General features: G+C 29.0%; 3 protein-coding genes and 1 long non-coding RNA gene across 6 annotated transcripts in view; 3 read left to right on the top strand and 1 right to left on the bottom strand.

Annotated features, from left to right (window-relative positions):
• Positions 1-2,331: 2,331 nt before the first annotated feature.
• Positions 2,332-4,942, top strand: LOC135803140 (aminomethyltransferase, mitochondrial-like). Its single transcript, XM_065316750.1, has 3 exons — positions 2,332-2,684; positions 3,217-3,751; positions 4,506-4,942. The coding sequence occupies exons 1-3, from the start codon at positions 2,432-2,434 to the stop codon at positions 4,924-4,926; spliced, it is 1,209 nt and encodes a 402-aa protein (XP_065172822.1). The 5' UTR covers positions 2,332-2,431; the 3' UTR covers positions 4,927-4,942.
• A 208-nt stretch (positions 4,943-5,150) lies between these two features.
• Positions 5,151-9,355, top strand: nSyb (neuronal Synaptobrevin). 2 transcript variants are annotated; one of them, XM_065315445.1, is made up of 5 exons: positions 5,152-5,413; positions 7,141-7,361; positions 8,413-8,492; positions 8,560-8,611; positions 8,767-9,355. In XM_065315445.1, coding segments are annotated over exons 1-5 (369 nt in total). In that variant the 5' UTR covers positions 5,152-5,411; the 3' UTR covers positions 8,781-9,355. The 2 variants fall into 2 exon arrangements, with proteins under 2 accessions (XP_065171513.1, XP_065171517.1); XM_065315441.1 differs by having other exon boundaries at positions 5,151-5,413; positions 8,560-9,355.
• A 2,538-nt stretch (positions 9,356-11,893) lies between these two features.
• LOC135800702 (uncharacterized) lies at positions 11,894-13,499 on the top strand. Its single transcript, XR_010550213.1, has 2 exons — positions 11,894-12,190; positions 13,101-13,499. It is a non-coding gene; the product is annotated as an uncharacterized lncRNA (long non-coding RNA).
• The window catches only part of LOC135800687 (calcium/calmodulin-dependent protein kinase kinase 1), a 38,120-nt gene continuing 32,548 nt past the window's right edge, over positions 13,404-18,975 (bottom strand). For both annotated transcript variants that reach the window (XM_065313995.1, XM_065314002.1), the window contains 6 exons: positions 18,464-18,517; positions 17,290-17,611; positions 15,646-15,845; positions 15,357-15,572; positions 15,114-15,281; positions 13,404-14,682 (listed from right to left, as the gene is read on the bottom strand). In XM_065313995.1, the coding sequence (XP_065170067.1) occupies positions 14,290-14,682; positions 15,114-15,281; positions 15,357-15,572; positions 15,646-15,845; positions 17,290-17,611; positions 18,464-18,517 (1,353 nt within the window). In that variant the 3' untranslated portion in view covers positions 13,404-14,289. The remainder of the gene's footprint in view (positions 14,683-15,113; positions 15,282-15,356; positions 15,573-15,645; positions 15,846-17,289; positions 17,612-18,463; positions 18,518-18,975) is intronic.

The raw sequence follows: 18,975 nt of genomic DNA, 5'->3' as shown, positions 1-18,975 counted from the left end.
CGAACACGTCGCCGAGAGTGATTCAAGTTCAGGTTCAGGTTCGCATTCAAAGTACTCAAAATTAATGAGTGCATATTCAATAAGGTATTAATATAGGGACGAAAATGGTGAGCGAAAGAAAGTTGATAAGAAAAAAGTTTGGTACAAATTTAAGATAATTTTGAAAGCTAATAACTCTGAAAGTAATACAGATAATTTAATTTTTTAAATTTCATATGATAGATAAATTATTTGAGTAAATATTGACTAATTTTTATAATATTTTGTAAATTGTAACAATAATTATAGTAAAAATTGTAACAAAAGTCATTTTTGTGTCGTTTTTTGTTTTTTGAAAAAGTTTAAATTTTAAAAGCTTATAATTTAAAAACTATAAAAGATAATTTACTTTTTCTTTTGGTATCTTATAAATACATATATTAACAATATTTGTGCTAATTTTGGTAGATATTGACCCAATATTTTGTTAATTACAGCAAAAATACTAATTAAATGCAAATTAAGAGTAAAACATAACAATATATAAAGTTATCCAACATTTTAACAACGTATAACTCAAGAACCAAACACAATAATGTAATTATTATTACAGTAAATTAAAAAGCCATAATATACAATTGTACTCACCGAATTTCATGATAATATACCAAGTGGTTTAATAATTAAAGCAAAAAATTTAATACAAATCATATTTTTGAAAATATTTAGTTTTGTCAATTTTAATTGTTAATAACTAAGAAACTAACAACAATAACACATTTTTTCTTACATAATACAATAAACCAATAATTCTAGAGTATATTTGTTTAATTTTATTAAATTATACCAAGCGATTCAGTAATTATCACCAAAAATATAAAAGAAGTCAATTTAACTTTTGACCGCATTACTAACATTTCTTCTTTTGACATTTTGACACTGTTTCTCTGCAAAAATCGCTAAATAATCACACGTATATTATTTATTATGAAATAATTAAGCACACAGTTCTGTAGGCAATGAAACGGCATATAAAGTTAACGAAAAACCGCAAATAAGCGAAGCAACAGAAGAAGAAACAACAGAAAACAATGCATGCAAAAACGTCTTCAAAACTCGATTATGGTCTTGCTAACGGTGCATCCGCGCATGTAAGAACGCACAACAATATGATACTTTCATTACCATTACCATCACCATTACATTACCATCACGTGTATTACAATACTCATTACCATTGTGACGGTTCTGACGGCTCAGTTTTTACACTCGACTTCTTATTTCCGAGTTTATTGCAACTGTTTTGCTGCGATGCGTTTTTTCTTTGTGCTTCATAGACTTGGATCTGTTTTACATCATGTGTAAAACTGTACTTTAAAATTACTATTTTTATCTGGACAAAACGCAAAGAATTCCTTCCAGCTTTACAGAAACTTAGATTTTACAAATATCTTTTTGTTTGGTTTTAGTATTTTAATGATTATTCGTGAACCACTTAGTGTATTGGTATCAAATTTTCTCAGTGTATTCTTAAATAAATTATGTATATATTTATGAAAAAAGAAATCAAGTATTGTTTATTTACACAAATTTATAAACAATTAACTAAGTAGTTTTACAAAAACGCATTTTATTTTCATTTTTTATGATAATTATTGAACCACCTGGTAGATTTACGTAAAATTTATAAAATTATATTCTTAATTAGTTATTTAATCATATAATAAAAGAAAACTGCAGTTATCTTAATTAGTTTTTATTTTATTTAGCAATGAAATTGACAAAAATAAAGAAATCTGAAAAAGTTTTTCCAATTTACTTCTTGTATAATTTTGACTGTAATTAACGGAATTTTTGATTATTAATCATCAAATCGAGTCAAATAAAAGCAAAATTAAATTATTTATTCATTTCATCAAAGAAAATCATTTTATCCATCTTACTTTTTAAGTTATTACATCTTAAAGTTATATTTCACTGAAATTTAACAATTTTTCAATTTAATTGTATTTTAACCTGTAATTAACAAACCACTTACTAAAATATTATAAACCTATACTATATTAATCGCAAATAAATTCCTTATCAAATGCTGGTACGAAAATATAAATATCTCTCACAGTTTAAAAGATATTCACATTTAAAATTACCTAAAATAATATTTTATAATTTTTGTTAAACTGACATTAAAAAACAAATTTATAACCATCATAAACTTATTTTTCTCGCCACAACTAATAAAAACTTTACATCATTCACTGATAACTCTCTGATTTGACTTGAATCACCATCGTAACTGACTTTGACTTAACCTAATCTTTATTAATCTTTATTACTCAACGTTGACCTGTTTCACCCGATCATCTCAACTTCATCAATTTAATTCCATTACTATCGATTACATATTAAATTCAGTCAGTTACGGCACTTACTTCTAAGTCTAAACTTTAAAATGTTGAGGAATTTACATCGAATTATCTTGAGTAAAGGAAATTGTGTTCGGAAGAATGTGCGACAATGCAGTTCGGCGACAAAAACGTCGTTATTCGACTTTCATGTGCAGAAAGGTGGTAAAATGGTGAATTTTGGAGGGTTTATGTTACCTGTACAATATGCAGATCAATCAATTAGTAACTCACATGTTTTTACAAGAGAAAACGCATCGTTGTTTGATGTTTCACATATGTTACAAACAGAAATTCAAGGTAAGAAAACTTATTTTGTTTTTTTGTATTTTGAGGGTTATAAATTAAAATATCTTAACGAAATTCATACAGTTTATAGGTAATTAATTAAACTATCGTTTTAAACTTGATGGGTTACCTTATAATAATTAGTTTAAAAGATATTAGGATTTAAAGTTGATGTTACATTTTTTTTTGATAAAAGTGTTATTTTTTTAAATAATTAATAATAAATAGTAAATATCGTTATATTTAAATGAAATTATTTGTAGTTATAAACAATTATATAAACTTTTATATTCCGTCTAAATTTTTCAAAAATATTAAATAATTTCAGAGATATTAATGTTTAAAGTAGACTTAAATTTTTATTTCTTAAAAAATTTTGAAATAATTAAAATTGATTTTATCACTAGTAATTAATAATATTTTATAACTATATTAACAACAATTACTAACAAATAACCATATTTTTATAATTTATTTGAATTTTTAAGATCCAACAATAACTTTTCAAGTTATCCACCCCTAAACTTCACATAAAAATTTTTAGGTAAAGCAAGTTGTGAATTCATGGAAACTCTCGTAACAGCCAGTGTAAAAAACCTCCCAATTGGTTCAGCAACCCTAACAATCTTCACCGATGAAAATGGCGGCATTCTCGATGATCTAATCATCACAAAAGTAGCTGATGATCACTTGTTTGTCGTCTCGAACGCGGGAAGAAAAGAACACGACATGGGACACATGAAACAAGGCCAACTGGCATTCGAGAAGAAAACAAGAGAAAAGATTAATATACGATTCTATGATCCTGCTGAACGAGCACTGTTAGCGTTGCAAGGACCTAAAGCAGCAGCGGCATTACAGAAGTTGACAGATGTTAACCTCAAAAGTTTGTATTTCATGGAATCGGTTGTTGGACCGGTTGCAGGCATCAAAGGATGCAGGATATCAAGGTGTGGGTATACAGGAGAAGATGGTTTTGAGATTTCCATTCCTGCTATCAAGAGTGCGTATATAGCTGAGGAAATGTTGAGGAATGAGGAGGTAAAGTTGGCTGGATTGGGCGCAAGAGATTCTTTAAGGTAAAGTTGAGAGGAAAGAAATTTATGTTAAATTTACATGCGAATAATTTCATTATCAAAAAAGATATGATAACAAGTTATATGTCATATAATAGATAATTTAATTGTCTATCGTTTGATATATACTTTGTTGTTGTGTAATAATTATTTTTGTTTTTATTTTTAAATTTATAAAAAAAATATTTTTTGTTAGGAAACTTTCATTTTTATAATAAAAACACAATAACTGCAATAGTAAACAAAATATCTTAATTATTCAATATGAATTTGGAAGATAATTTAATTGTTTATAAAATGTCGTTTAAATAAAGAAAATACAATAAGTAGTTTCTGCGCAATTTAGTTTTGAAAAATGATAATTTATTAGACAAATTTTATTTTCTTTAAATTCTTATTCATAAAGTTTTAGAACGCATAACTTTTTTACTAAATAGCATATTAAAAAATTTCAAAATACACATTAAGGATAATTTAATTCTCTATCACGTGATATTTAAATAGTAAAAATCGACTGATTAGTATAGACATAAAATTAAAACAAAAAATGTTTGATTTTTGTATGATCAATTTAAAAAGATCAATTTTGATTGATCTTCACGCCATCTACAAAGCAAACATTCAAAATATCTATAATGAATTCAAATGTCCATTTAAGTAGCTTTAATTTGATATATAAATATCTCTTCTATCATAATTATTCCAGCCGCAAAATTTATTTTTCTTAAAATTTTCAATACTTTTCTATCTTTTGTAGATTAGAAGCAGGTTTATGCCTCTACGGAAGTGACATTTCCACCAAAACCACCCCGGTGGAAGCAGCCCTAACCTGGCTAGTAGACAAACAACGTCGTGAAGCTGCTGACTTTCCAGGTGCAAAACAAATCCTGCATCAAATCAAAGAAAAATCAGAGATTAAACGCGTCGGACTAGTATCCAAAGAAGGTCCTCCAGCGCGTCATGACGCCATTATTGTTTCATCATATGGCAAAGATATCGGTACGGTAACATCCGGTTGCCCAGCGCCATCTTTAGGCAAAAACATAGCAATGGGTTATGTTCCGACGGAAATATCCAAGGCTGGAACTCAAGTACAGCTAAAAATACGCGGAAAACTGTATGCAGCGGAGGTGGCAAAGATGCCATTTGTACCAGCACATTATTACAGAAAGAAATAAACTAATTAATAACTAATTATCGCTTTAATTACTTTTAAAACATTAAAAATTGATTTTTTGGTTAATTTTGTCAAGTAACGCCATCTAGTGTCAACTACAAGAAGTATATGTATTAAAATAGTTGATAATATAGGTAGTGATGTATAAAATTACAGAAACCTGTAATATTTCCCCTCCGGAGGCGGCGTAGTACGGCAGTAACCACCATGCGTGCGGTGCGCCGGCGCCGCGCGGCAGTCTGACGTCAGGCGCGAGAGGCGCCCCGCACATCAATACGTCGCCGAGGCGTACCGCCACCGAGACCGCTGCTGCCGCCGCCGCCGCCGCCGCCAAGGATTCTCGCCGAGAGCGTCGCCGAACAGTGCAGTGCAGTGCGTGTACATACCCCACCGTCAAGGAGCGGCGAAACTGCGGCGTGCGTGTGCACCACCTCTGCCTCCAGACGCTGCCCCCAGGTCAAGTGATAACAGTGATAACAACGCGAAATGTAAGCTCACACACGAACAAAACACAAATACATCGCAATCATTGCATTGGGAAAGAGTATCATCTTTAGACGCAAATTGCGCCGCCCCCATAAGCATCACACACTTGTGTCATACATCAAACTGTAGGGAATTTCATACTCTATGAATCTACGTATTTAATTTAAATTAATATCAACAGCGTAATTCATGAAAATGTAACAAAAAACATTTTTTATAAAATTTTTACTTTAACGTAAATTTCCGCCGCCTCCAATTAAGAAAGCTATACATGTTATACATCAAATTGTAGGTAATTTAACCAGCTACAAAACAACGTTTAAATAATTCAAATATCTAGATTATTTCATGAGTAAATTAGAAAAAACTAAAACAATACAAAACTATTTTTAAATTTTAAGGGGATTGATTGGGAATAATTGGGAATAATGGGGAGTTGTCAGTTTTGGGACATTCTCATGCTCGGCGCGGCTTGTGCGACGACTTGAGTGCGGCGCGCGAGCCGCCGAGTATGGAAAATCGATTTTTATTTAGCCGCCCCGCACGCCGCCGCTCCCGCCGCCTCCACACGACGGTTGCGTCGGCGCGATCGTGAACTACATTTCGTGCTTCCGTACCTATTCCAATATATACTGGAATCCAGTGGAAATGTTTTCATAAAAATCAAATTTAAAAGAAAATGCATTGAAAATTAATTGTTTAAACAATTAACAACAATATATTAATATTTTACTTTGTTTTCAATAAAATTATTATGAAATTTAATTTTTTTTTAGTGTTTTTTAAGCATTTTTGAAGTTTTTTCGTGTTTTTTAATGCAAAAACGTAATTTGTTGATAGAAATATTAATTGTTTATGTTGTAAATGTTAATATTTTGTATTATTGACGTTGTGCGATCGTTGAACACATGTTTAGCGTGTGAATAATAAAGGAGAGCCGCAGCAATCGATAATCGTGTGAAATTTCCGTGTTCGTCCTTTGGACGTCCTTAAACGTGACGAATCTTGCCGCCACACGCGTCCGAGTAAGCTAAACACTGCCGCAGAGCTTTGTTTATAAGATTACGTTAAGAAAATAATCTATATTTAACTTGTAACATTTTTAAACTGCGTTTTAATGAGAATAAACGTTTATTAAGATTTCATTTTTTGATATTTTTAGTTTACGACGCAATAACTCAGGATGTAGTTGTCGGAATTTGTTTATATTAATATGGGATGAAAGATAATTTAATTTGTTATTAGTTGTGGTAGTTTTTGGTTATGTGGGGTTAGGTTTGTAGGAGTTATTTGGGCTGCAGTGATTGTTTGATGGAAAGTGAATTGTGGAAATGTTTATAAAATTGTTTGTAACTTTTAAACAAAAAGAGATAGAAGCGTGATTCTTGTTTATACTCATAGATAATAATACGTTTTATTATGATGTTTATTAATATCAACAATATATTGTTTATTTAATCATTTATTTTGGTTTTTATTAAAAAATTTCAAGAAATTTTGTGTTTTTTGCATTAAAACGTGAAAGAAGCGACAAATTATAAACAAAATTTAATAAACTAATCTCAAATCTAATGGAGAATTAAATGTAGATTATATTAGTATTTTTTTCAAATTTTGTGGGCGGCAGATACGCCGCCAGCACGCTTTTAAAAATGTCATTTTCAAAATTTTGCTTCTTTTTTATATTTTTACTCAAAAATTAATCATTTTCCTTCTGAATTTCGCCTAGGGCTGCACCAGGAGCACCAGAAAATTTGGGCCCACCGGAGCCACAAACCGGCCCCGATGGCGAGATCATCGGGGGGCCGCGCACCCCCCAGCAGATTGCCGCCCAGCGCCGGCTGCAACAAACGCAAGCGCAGGTCGACGAGGTCGTGGACATCATGAAGACCAACGTCGAGAAGGTGCTGGAGCGTGATCAGAAGCTCTCCGAGTTGGATGATCGAGCAGGTAAATAGAATGACATAAACATTAATTTTATAGCATTATTAGTTCCGCAAATATCACAAATTGATTGAGAAAATGTAAATATTGACTTTAAATAGCAGTGACGTCTATATGATTAATCATATTGACATGAATTAAATGGTATTTGATAGAGAATTTAATCTGTTATCAAACACTGTTAGAAGGTTTTTGTTGTGATAAATATTATTTGAGTTATTGAGTAAAGAAGACGGTCTTGCAGTTTGAATAATTTGTGTGGAAATATTGATTTTCTTGTTTACAATCAATTAAAGTGGATTAGATAAATAATGAAGTATATAAATATTACATCAATTGAAAGAGAATTTATAGTACTTTTAGGATCAGTTTAATTAATAAAATTGAATGAATAGTTTAAATTTTATGGTCAAAAGAAAAATAGAATGTTGACCAATCTTTTTCAAACAAATTTAAAGCAAAACTTTAATTGCTCATAACTTTTTTCCAAATTGAGTTACATACTTCTAATAAACAAAATTTTATTGTAAAATAAAGGGGCTTTCATTTATTATAAAAATATTATACAGGATGTCATAAAAACATGCCAAAATATTCAATACTATAGAACAATAATCAAAGTTAATTTTGATTAACTTTTTTGTTTTGTTAATATATAAACAATTATTAATAAATACATAAATATTTAATTTTTTATTAATAAAGAAACTATTGCTCTTTTAGGAGACGTTTAAATAATTAAAATCGAATAAATAATTTAAATTTTATCGTTAAAATAAAAGGAAAATGCAAAATCAATTTTTTTTTTACCAAAAATTTAACTAATTTTTTGAAAGCTTATAACTTTTACATAAAAATAGCAATCTACTTCAAATATACAAAATTTGATAGGCAATTTAAGAGGCTTTCATTTGATGTATAAACAATATACAAGGTGTTAAGAAAACATGCCCTAATATTAAAAAATATGAAGAAAATCAAAAACTCTCATCAATTTACGCGCATAATTTCCACTTTATTTATTTAATTTATTAATAAACAAATAAACATTTCACAGATGCTTTACAACAGGGCGCCTCGCAATTTGAACAGCAAGCCGGCAAGTTGAAACGAAAGTTCTGGTTGCAAAACTTGAAGGTAAAACACCCAAAAAAAAAAAGAAAATCCTCTTAAAATCAACTAATTTATTTCTATTCATTTACAGATGATGATAATAATGGGCGTTATCGGCCTTATCATTATTGTTATTATAGGCAGTAAGTACACCCACTCAATAACTCCCAAAAAAATCTCAAAGAAAAAAAAATCTCAAATCTCAACGCAATCAAAGTCTTCAACTGCAACTGCAACTGCAACTAAAATCACCAATCAATATCTGCAACTACTTTTGCTCTTTTCCTCTTTTTTGCAGTGAACTTCATGTAAAACTCACTCACAAAACACACAAACTGTACACAAAACACACAAGCAAAACAACAACAAATGCCAATAAATCCTTCGTGCGCATGCGCAGTATGAAAGCCAATGAATGAACACAGAATGAATGTGCGAACGAATGCGTGAATACAAACATTGAATACAAATAAAATAAAAATAAAAATAACAGAATAATACAGAACCGAATGCGATCGGCAGCGTCAAACTCCCGAAGCACAACCCCTTCGACCTTTGGCCGCTGTCAAAAACTCGCAAATTGGTAATTAGTATATTCGTGTCAGAGCCGTGCCCGAAACTAGCCCCCACCCTACTGTTGATTTATATTATAAACCAATCGCAGACGAACAAATACTTATAGCATCTCCCTGTTGAAACAACTGTCAAAACTGTCAAAAACTGTCAAATCTGTCAATATTTGTGGATTGGTATATTTCTTGATGTTATTTACTCTTCTGTCAGCTGTCATCTTTGCTTTAGTATGTGTGTATGTGTGTGTGTGTTCAAAATGGCCGCGGTGTCAAAATGGCGGAGGTGCATGATAGTTATTTGTGTGTAGAGGAAAAAAGAACACTAAAACACTAAAGTTTATTTATACACTAACAAAATACTCTGTGTGTACATAGAATGTTACTGAATTTGTTTATCGTATGCTATGAAGTGAAAATTATGAAAAAAAAACGAAAACGAATTAATTAATTAATTAATTAATCGATAATTGCTATATTATTATTAAAAAGGGAATTATTGTCGGTAGGGGAAGATTAATTATATGTTTATTTAAAAATTTATTTATTAACAAAACCGGAAGTAGAAAAAAACCGGATGAAAATTTTTTTTCACAAATTTTTTTTATTTTAATTATTTTTAGTAAATTTTATTAATTTTAAATTTTTTTCATTTTTTTTTATTTTTCCGGAAAACCGGAAGTAGAAATATTACCGGATAAACTTACTTCCGGAAAAATAAAATTTCTTTAAAATTTTTACTTAAAATTAAATTTAAAGAAAATTATTTTCTGAAAAAAAAAAAAAATTTTCCGGATGAAATTTTCCGGAAGTAAAAAACCGGAAATAATTTTTTTTTTCTCAAAATTTTATTTTTTCTTAATTAACAAAGAAACACATTTTTTCTTAAAAAAAATTATCCGGATACAACTTTCCGGAAGTTAAAAAAAACCGGAAGTCAATTTTTTTTTCTTCAAAATTTTAATTTCTAAACCAAAACCGACAGTAATTTCCTTACTTACCACAAGCAAAACCCATTTTGCTTCATCATTAATTACTAGAAATAATTGTAAACTATTAGGAACGCAACTAAAACAAAAACCTTAAAAAAAATTGTTATTAATTTAAAAACAAAAACAAGAAGCAAAAAATGAACACAGATTGAATGTGCAGCTAAAAAACCTATCGATCATTGGAGCGTTTTTTTATTGTTACATTTAGAGGTTAGGTTTAGAAAACGTGTGCTATAAACTAAACATAAACATAAAGATACAAGGACAAGATTAAATGTAACATACTGTAAAACTGTACTTAATACAATACTTATATCGTACGTATATGAAGTCGTATATGAAATAATAAATGAATGTGTAATAACGATACCAGATGGCGACACAAGCAGGCAAACCGATACAGAACTTACTAGTTGCACGAAGTTACACTCTGGACAAGTGGGCGGAGAGGGTTCAGTTGACTATAAATACTTTTCATTGGGTTTATGAGGTACGAGTATGATTTTATTATTGAGGATTTTTATTGCTATTTAGGTAGATGGGGAGATGAGTGGAGGGGATGATGGAGATGTGAATGTGGAGATGGATAATACATATTGTTGGAGTTTAGAGGATGATTTGATTGATTGATTGATTGATTTTGTGTTTTATTGAAATGATATGCGATTATATTGATAAATATGAATATTATATGCGGCCGTTAAAGCGTGATTATATCGCGCGGCGGGCGGTTATGTTCGATGATTGATGATTATTAAAAATAAAGTTAGAATAGCACAAAATATGAGAGAAAATTTTATTTGTACACCCTGTATATATATAATTTATTGTTTATTTATTTATTTTGTGTTAAATTAATTTGATTTATTTTGTTTTGTTTTAAAATGTTATTTTTTTATTGATTTGTTTTATGAAATTTGTAAATTTCTTAAAATTTTGAGTTTTTTTTTTTTTTGTATTTTTGACTGGAAATGACTGATAATAAAGGTTTAATCTTAATTTTTTTTAATTAACCACTAGATAATGAATGAATCTTTAATATTCAGTTGAAATAATCAAAATTGGATGAATTGTTTATATTTTATGGTCAAAACAAGAGTATGGTCTTGATCAAAAAAAATTGAGAAAATGTAAATGTTGACTTTAAATTGCTGTGACATCTATATGATAAATGATATTAACATGGACTATAGAGTATTTGATAGAGAATTTAATCTTTTATCAAATAGCGTTAAAAGATTTTTTATGCAATTAATATTATTTGAGTTAATGAGTAAAGAAAAAGGTCTTGCAGTTTAAATAATTTGTGTAATTATATAGATTTTCTTTTTACAATCAATTAAATTGGATTAGATAAATAATGAACTACATAAATATTACATAATTTAAAAGAGAATTAATTGTACTTTTAGAATCAGGTTAGTTAATATAAATTTGACAAATAGTTTAAATTTTATCGTTAAAATAAAAATAAAATGCAAAATCAATTTTTTTTACCAAAAATGTAACTCATCTTTGAATGCTTATAACTCTTATATCAAAATAGCAATTAACTTCGTGTGAACGCAGTTTGATAGATAATTAAATTATCTTTTATTTGATGTATGAATAATATACATGGTGTTACTAAAACATACTTTAATATTTAAAAATATAAAGAAATTCAAAATCAATAGCAATTTACGGACGTAATTTTGATATTATTTATTTAAATATTAATAAATAAATAAAAAATTCACAGATTTTTATTTGTCATTATTCAAGTTGATTGTACAAGCATGAAATTGAGGTTATTTCAATATATAAATGAGTATAACACTTGCAATGACTTAAAATTTGTTGTTAATGTGATAGTAATGCGTAATGCTTTGTTATAATGTTTTAATTAATATTCCAGTTCGCAGGTGTATTGTGTTTTCTGCTTATCATGTCCTTATCGCCCAGCTACCGCTACAAGCCACGCAATATTGGTCATAAATTTAGTGTCCGTTTAGTGTGCCTAAAGTAGTCGAAATATTCGTGCGCATGTAGATAGAAAACAAAAAATAATATGTAATAACAATATACTTTGAATTGAATTGGATTGCAATTTAATATTAAAATGAAGTTTACATCATGGATTTATTTATTAAATATATTTATTGCTCTAGTATATATTCAGGTGAGTGGAAAATTATAAGTCAAAATTTTGTTGTTTTTCAAAGTGTTATAACTCGGAAATTATAAACAATAGAGTAATAAATTATTTGTTATTCGGTAGATAATTTATTGTAGTTTATTTGCTGTTAAAATCATATTTCTAGGTGTTATTGTTTTATTGTGGTAAAGATTTTAGTAAAAAATTTAAACTTTGGGACGAATATTAACAAAATCTTGTATAACTTTTGAACTATTGTTGATATAATAACAATTTCAACGTCAACGTGTAGATCTGAAAATAATCTATCAGTATAATAACTCAAAATATTAAATACTATTAACAATAATTAGTTATTCTAAAAAAACATCAAGATTTTTGGTAAAATTGAAGAAAATGCTAATAAGTTGTTGATAAATTTATTATAACTCAGAAACTATAACTGCTACCATGCTCAATTTAGCGTTAAATGATAGATCATATAAAACTCTATGTTACTACTTAATAAAAATATTAAATAATAATACCCATAATTTGTAATGAATCAAAATTGAAACTTTTTTTGCTAAAAAACAAAAAATTACGCAAAAATTGTTACAAAATTATTTATAACTCAAAAACTAAAAGAGATACAACAACAAAATAAACTCGAGCGTGTAGACCGCCCAAAAATCTATTAAATAGACTACCTACAATAACAATTATTATCAACAATAAGCCATAACCAGCAAAAAATTAAACATTTTTAGACAAAAAAACAGAAAAAATTAAAAATTTTAATACAAAAATTAAAATATCTCAAAAACTAAAACACTTACAACAATAATTTCGACGTCATCTTATAAACAATAAAATTATCTACAAAATACACTACTCACCTCAATAAATATAACAACCATAAACCTCAATTTAACAAAAAAACTTTTTATTTTAGACACTTGAAAAACGTGAATATTACCAATGGACATTCGACATAAAACGCGGCATCCGCAAGCGTCGAAAATGGACGATCGACGAGCGCATAATCCTCGCACCTAAACTACTCGCGGAATTATCCAACGACATGGTGAAACTCACCGGCATCAACCGGCAAATCTACCTGAACATGTTCGTCCTCAACCGGTGGAACCCTCTGGAGAATATGGACGCCATTACGGACTTCTTCATCACCGGCAGCCGCGTGGAGTACACGAAAAACGAACTCATCAATGTGCTTCTCTTTAATGATATTACAAACAACGATTGAATATATTTATCATCATCAATATATTTGTACAATCTTTGGATCAATATTTGAGCATTTTTAGAATATATCGACTAATTTATCGAACAATGCATTAAAATGTTTAATTAGAGAATATTGTAGATTAGAAACGGGTAGAAAAGCTAAGAATCTAGTCTAGCGAGCAAAATTTCAAAATTTTTAATATTTAATTTTTTAATTTTTTAAATTTTTGTTGGTAAATTGATTGTTACGTGTGTTTTGATAAGAATTTTAGAAGTATTTTATCTGTACTATTTTATTTGAAGTATTTTTAAGGCTAAAAGTCGAGATTTTTAAATTTTAAGTTTTTTTCGAAAAATTTTTATTTTGAAATATTTGCGAATGCGTGCAGTGTGCTAGTGGAAGATATTTTCATAAGTGCCGTAAGAAGTGCATAAACATCTAAATTTTTAATAATTTTAAGAGTTTGAAGTTTTTTCGAAAAAATCGAAAAAATTAAAAAAAAAAATTTTTTTTGAGAAAAAATTTGAAGAAAAAATTAATTTTATAAATATTGATATGACTAATTTGTTTATTCTGCGTACTATTGGATGGTCCCGCATTTATAAGTAAATTAAATCAAAATTTGAAAAAAAAAAAGCAAAAAAATGAAAAATTTTGCAAAAAAATTGAAAAAAAAAAATTAAAATTTTGCGAAAAAACAAATTTTATTACGATATCTTCAAACCACACAAAAATATAACTTAAATTTATTTAAAATAATATTTTAAATTTTTAATTTTAATTTAAGCAAAAAAACACACAAAAACAAAGAAAAAAAAAAGAAAAAAGCAACATCACAACCAAAATTAAATTAAATTTAATTAATTAATTTGCTAGCTAATTCTCTAAACGTAGATCATCGCTTGATCTTGCCGGTTTGATTGAGTACGACGTCTTTATCGATTGATATGATTTGGTTTTTTGAATCTATGTTCTCTAAACTTTCTAAACTCTCTAAATTTTTAGATTTTTCCGATTTTTCGCAGCTGTCCGCATTGATTTGTTCAATCTTTTGCGTGAGTTCAATGCGCTCGGTTTGTATTTGCTGTAACAGTTTGGATTGTTCTTCGGTGACGGCCTCCAGGCAGCTGTCGTAGGCTTCCAGGGAGAGCTGCTTACCCCAGTCGCACGCCTCCGGTGCGGAGTTGGAGCGCCCGGCGGTGGCGAGGTTGTGGCGTTGGGTGAGGTTGACACGACGGGCTTCTGGGTCAGAGGGGCGGTGAGTGTCGGATCTTCTACTGAATGGATTCTGGAAAATTTTAAAAAAATTAAAAAAATTTAAAATTTGAATTTTTGACGTTAAATTTAGGTTTAATGTAAAATTAGAATAAATTCTTTAAAAAAATAGTTGATAATTGAGGTTAGAATCAATAATAAAGTAAAAATTTGTATTAAAATTAAAAATTATTCAATTTAAAACAAATTTTATGTAAAAAATCAATAAAATTAAGACAAAAACTTGAATTATAAGTAAAACTAACCTTAAAACATAATTTTCAAGTTAATTTCACTAAAATTTTAGTAAATACTATACTTTAGTCACGGCTTTTACCGTCCGTGTCTAAAGTACCGCTTTTTACCTTAAAATATTAAAATAAACCATAAATATTAACCCAAAATAAAAATTTACAAAAATTTAAAGATTTTACGAATTAAAATTTGAATTAAAATGATATTTACCTGGAAGGAATGTTTCTTGAGCATATGTTTGATAAGTATCAACGTATCCAGCTTGGGAATGGAAGTGATAACTCGTGCGACGTCTTCGTCAGTGACCTCCACAAGATGACAATTGTCCTCTTCGCTTGGCAGAGGAGATGCGCCATCTTTAGTCACCCATGGATCCATCTACACATCAAAATAATAATATTAATAATAATAATGATGATTATAATGATAATAATATTATTATTATTTATTTACCTTAATTTCACTTAAAGTTATCCTCTTATTTGGATCCTTCACCAACATTTTTCGTATCAAATCCTTTAAACTCTCAGAAACGGTTGGAAGTGGCGGGAATTCGACTGGCTGATGGCGGATTTTGGAATATAACCCAACTATGTTCTCGTCATAGAAAGGGACATGTCCATAGACAAATGCGAAGAGGGTTATGCCCATTGACCAGATATCAGCTGCCTAAATATAATTAAATATTAAGTAAAAATTGATTTTTTTTGTTTTTTAATTTTTTTGATTTTTTAATTTTTACTTTTCCACTGAAGCCAGCACGTTGATCCCCAACTGCTTCCGGTGCAATGAAAGCAGGAGTTCCGGCTGTCGAACTAAGGAAGGCGTCTGTTCCGTCGAATTCGTTACACACGCCTAAATCAGCAATTTGGATGCGGCCTATTTCACTGAGGAGAAGATTAGCCGGTTTGATATCACGATGGATAATTCGCTGATAATGCACTGGAATCAAAAATAAATAAAAATTGTTGTAAAATTGTCAAAATTGTGTAAATAGAAGAAAATTGATAATATTTATAGATAACAATAGATTTTAAACTGATATTAGGATTAAAATCAAGGAATTTTAGTGAAATATTGAAGAGAATAGATAAAAATTTTAAAAATAAATTTGATTTTTAGGTTAAAAGATAAATAAAGTATTTCTATTAAAAATAATATTAAAATTAAAATTAAAACAAAAACTTAATTTTGAATCAAAATAATCATTATTTTTCAAAATTTTTAACAAAAAAATCAAAAATCTCAATTTTTCAACTTACGAATTAATTTATTAATTTAAATTTGTTAATTTAATTAATAAAATTAATATTGAAATTGAGCAGAGCATAAAATATTAATAATAAATGATAAAATCGATGCGAGCAAATTCAAGTGTCATCCCCAAAGCAGTTAAAATGATATAGATGCGAGCAAAGTAGGCGATAATTCAACCTCTCCTTTTCACCCTTTTGCAACCCCTTTTCAACTCCGGCCGAATTCAGTGCACGCTCGCGCTGCTAATAGGAAAAGTTGAGCGTAACCCGAACGCGTTCGAGGAAGGTCCGGGTTGAATACACCACCGCCGACACCACCACAAATAACTACCGCTATAAATTTCACCACCAATATCTTTAGACTGCAGGTTATAAAATGATAATATTTTTCGTTTTTTGAAGAAAAATGAACCAAGAATAAAAGAAAAAAATAAAAAAAATAAATTTTAAATTTAATTTTAGAGTTTTTGCTTTAATTTTAAATTAAATAGTAGGAGGATATTAATATTACTTTAATGTTAAGCTCGAAATTACATTTAAATTGATTTTATTAATAATATTTAATTTTTTTTCTGTTTTTTTCTAAAAATTTAAAAAAAAACTTAAATTTTTTGAAATTTTAACCTTAAATTCGATTCAAGACTTAGTTTTAGTCCTAATTTTCTTTTAAATATTATTTTTTAACCAAAATTTTCCTTATTTTTACCTTTAACCTAAAAATATCCTTTTAATGTGTTATTTTAACGCCTATAAAACATATTTTTTTAATAAAATATTATTTTTTCCTATTTATACAACCACCACAACTAACTACCTCTAAATATTTCATCCCTAATAACCCCTTTCTTTTATTATTAAATTTTTTACCCTAAAAATCAACAAAAAACAATTTTTTTCTCTTTTTCTCCTCAAAAAATCAATTTTTTTCAAATTTTAATTTTTTTATTTGTTTGTACTCACAATATTCAATTCCCCTCACAAAATCCTGATAAAAATCTCATCCCCAATATCTTATTATATATTTTTTCTTTAAAAACCAACAAAAAACATTTTTTTCAATTTTTTCTTCAAAAAAACGATTTTCCGATTTTTCTTTTAAATTTTATTTCTTTTCTTTGTTTTGTACTTACAATATTCAATCCCCAACACGACATCCCTGAAGTATGCCCAGGCGTCATCCTCGCTGAGCGGTTTGTCCGTGGGCACGTCCAACACCTGTCCACGCTCGAGCAGCTCGAAGACCAGATACAAGTGATCCTCGACCGGATCGTCGAGCACCTCGACCAGTTTTACGACGTTCGGGTGATCCAGCTTCTTGAGCACCGCTATTTCGGTGTACACCCGCTGCAGGGGTGAGGTGGCGTCCGCTTTACGGCCTTCCTTTTTCGGCGGCATGCGGCCGAACATTCCGGCCTTTTTCAGGAGCTTTTTCTTGGAAAGAATTTTCATTGCCTGAAGAATTACAAACAAAAATAGAAAAAAAAAAGAAGAAAAAGGAATTTAAGCGTTATTTTGAGTTTAAAATATGGTTTTAGAATGAAATGTTTATAAGTTTTAATATTTTGTGATATTAGGAGTGGTAAAAGTTGTATTTTGTACACTAGTGTGTAAAATTATGATTTTGCACATTAACAAATTTTTTTTTGTTAAAAAAGTAAAAAATATAGATTTTGACATAAAATGTTGTAAATTAAAATATTTGGAAATTATATATGGTATTTTAAAATGAGTATTTTGCCGCTGGTGAAAAAACTGGCTTGATTTTTGAACACTTATTTTGGTTATTTTGTGTTAAAAGTGTAAAAAATAAATTTTTAGGCATAAAATATTGTTAATTAAAATATTTTGAGATTATACGAGTGTTCAAAGTGGTATTTTTGAACACTAGTGTGTAAAACTATAATTTTAAACACGGATTAAAGTTACTCTGTGATAAAAATGTTCAAAACATCGTTTTAATCACGTGATATTACATTTTTAATTATTTTATAATTATAGAAGTGTTAAAAAGTAGTATTTTACACACTAGTGTCTAAAAACTGTCATAATACACACTAATATTCTAAATTTTTATGTTTTCGTCTATTGATTGATGTTTATTTATGAAAAATGTTAAAAATTTAATTTTTAGACATTCAGAATGAAAATAAACACATTTTGAACACATTTTTCATATTTTTAAGCAATACTAACGAATTCCTTTTGCGCACGGGTGTTGAAAAGTATTATTTTACAGTAATAAGAGAGTACTCTATGAATTGCTGGCTTGCTTGCTTATTCATTCGTGTGAAATATAATACTTACGTAATGCGTATCGTCCTCCTCGTTGTACGCTAGCTTGACGATGCCGTATGAACCCTGCCGGAAGGACGAAGGACACATTTAATTAGTTTAGTTCGCAAGGATTAAACTTTAATATTTACAAGTTGCAAGCAGTAGCATGCTTCTACTCGCAGATACTGGAAATTCCGCGTTTCTAGCTTTCGCTTGGCGCGTGGATAATTTCAAAAGTTATGAGTTAGATGGCAAGTTTTGAGGTTAGGTTTAATTACCTTTGTTAAACTTTAAATTTAACTTGCTTATTTTATAAAAATTTTCACAGATTAAGACCCTGCCATTCAGGCACTGTTTATGGCGTTTGGTTTGCGAGGTATTCGCAATCGAAGAAAATAGGCAAAAATTGAAAAATGTCACTTTTGAGCACTTTTGGTCGTGTTTTTCGAACTTTTACTCTTGGAAATATAATTATTTTATACTTTTATCTGATAGAGGGAATTTTTCCAATCTTTTACTTAATCCGTAATTCGTTCGTTGCT

The sequence above is a fragment of the Atheta coriaria genome, unplaced genomic scaffold, assembly GCF_025399875.1.
Source record: "Atheta coriaria isolate IRGN ID8LTWV9N9 unplaced genomic scaffold, Caltech_Dcor_3.1 hic_scaffold_2_pilon, whole genome shotgun sequence".
In the NCBI taxonomy this organism is placed as follows: Eukaryota; Metazoa; Arthropoda; class Insecta; order Coleoptera; family Staphylinidae; genus Dalotia; species Dalotia coriaria.
Note: the sequence above shows the minus strand (reverse complement) of the source record. Positions and strands in the feature narration are given on the sequence as shown.

Bases quoted from the DNA above. Each gene is read 5' to 3' on its own strand.
- nSyb (XM_065315441.1), top strand. The intron at 7,362-8,412 runs GTAAATAGAATG...AACATTTCACAG, and splicing joins CGAGTTGGATGATCGAGCAG to ATGCTTTACAACAGGGCGCC. The intron at 8,493-8,559 runs GTAAAACACCCA...ATTCATTTACAG, and splicing joins TCTGGTTGCAAAACTTGAAG to ATGATGATAATAATGGGCGT.
- LOC135803140 (XM_065316750.1), top strand. From the start codon at position 2,432: ATGTTGAGGAATTTACATCGAATTATCTTGAGTAAAGGAAATTGTGTT. The intron at 2,685-3,216 runs GTAAGAAAACTT...AAAAATTTTTAG, and splicing joins GTTACAAACAGAAATTCAAG to GTAAAGCAAGTTGTGAATTC. The intron at 3,752-4,505 runs GTAAAGTTGAGA...TATCTTTTGTAG, and splicing joins GGCGCAAGAGATTCTTTAAG to ATTAGAAGCAGGTTTATGCC.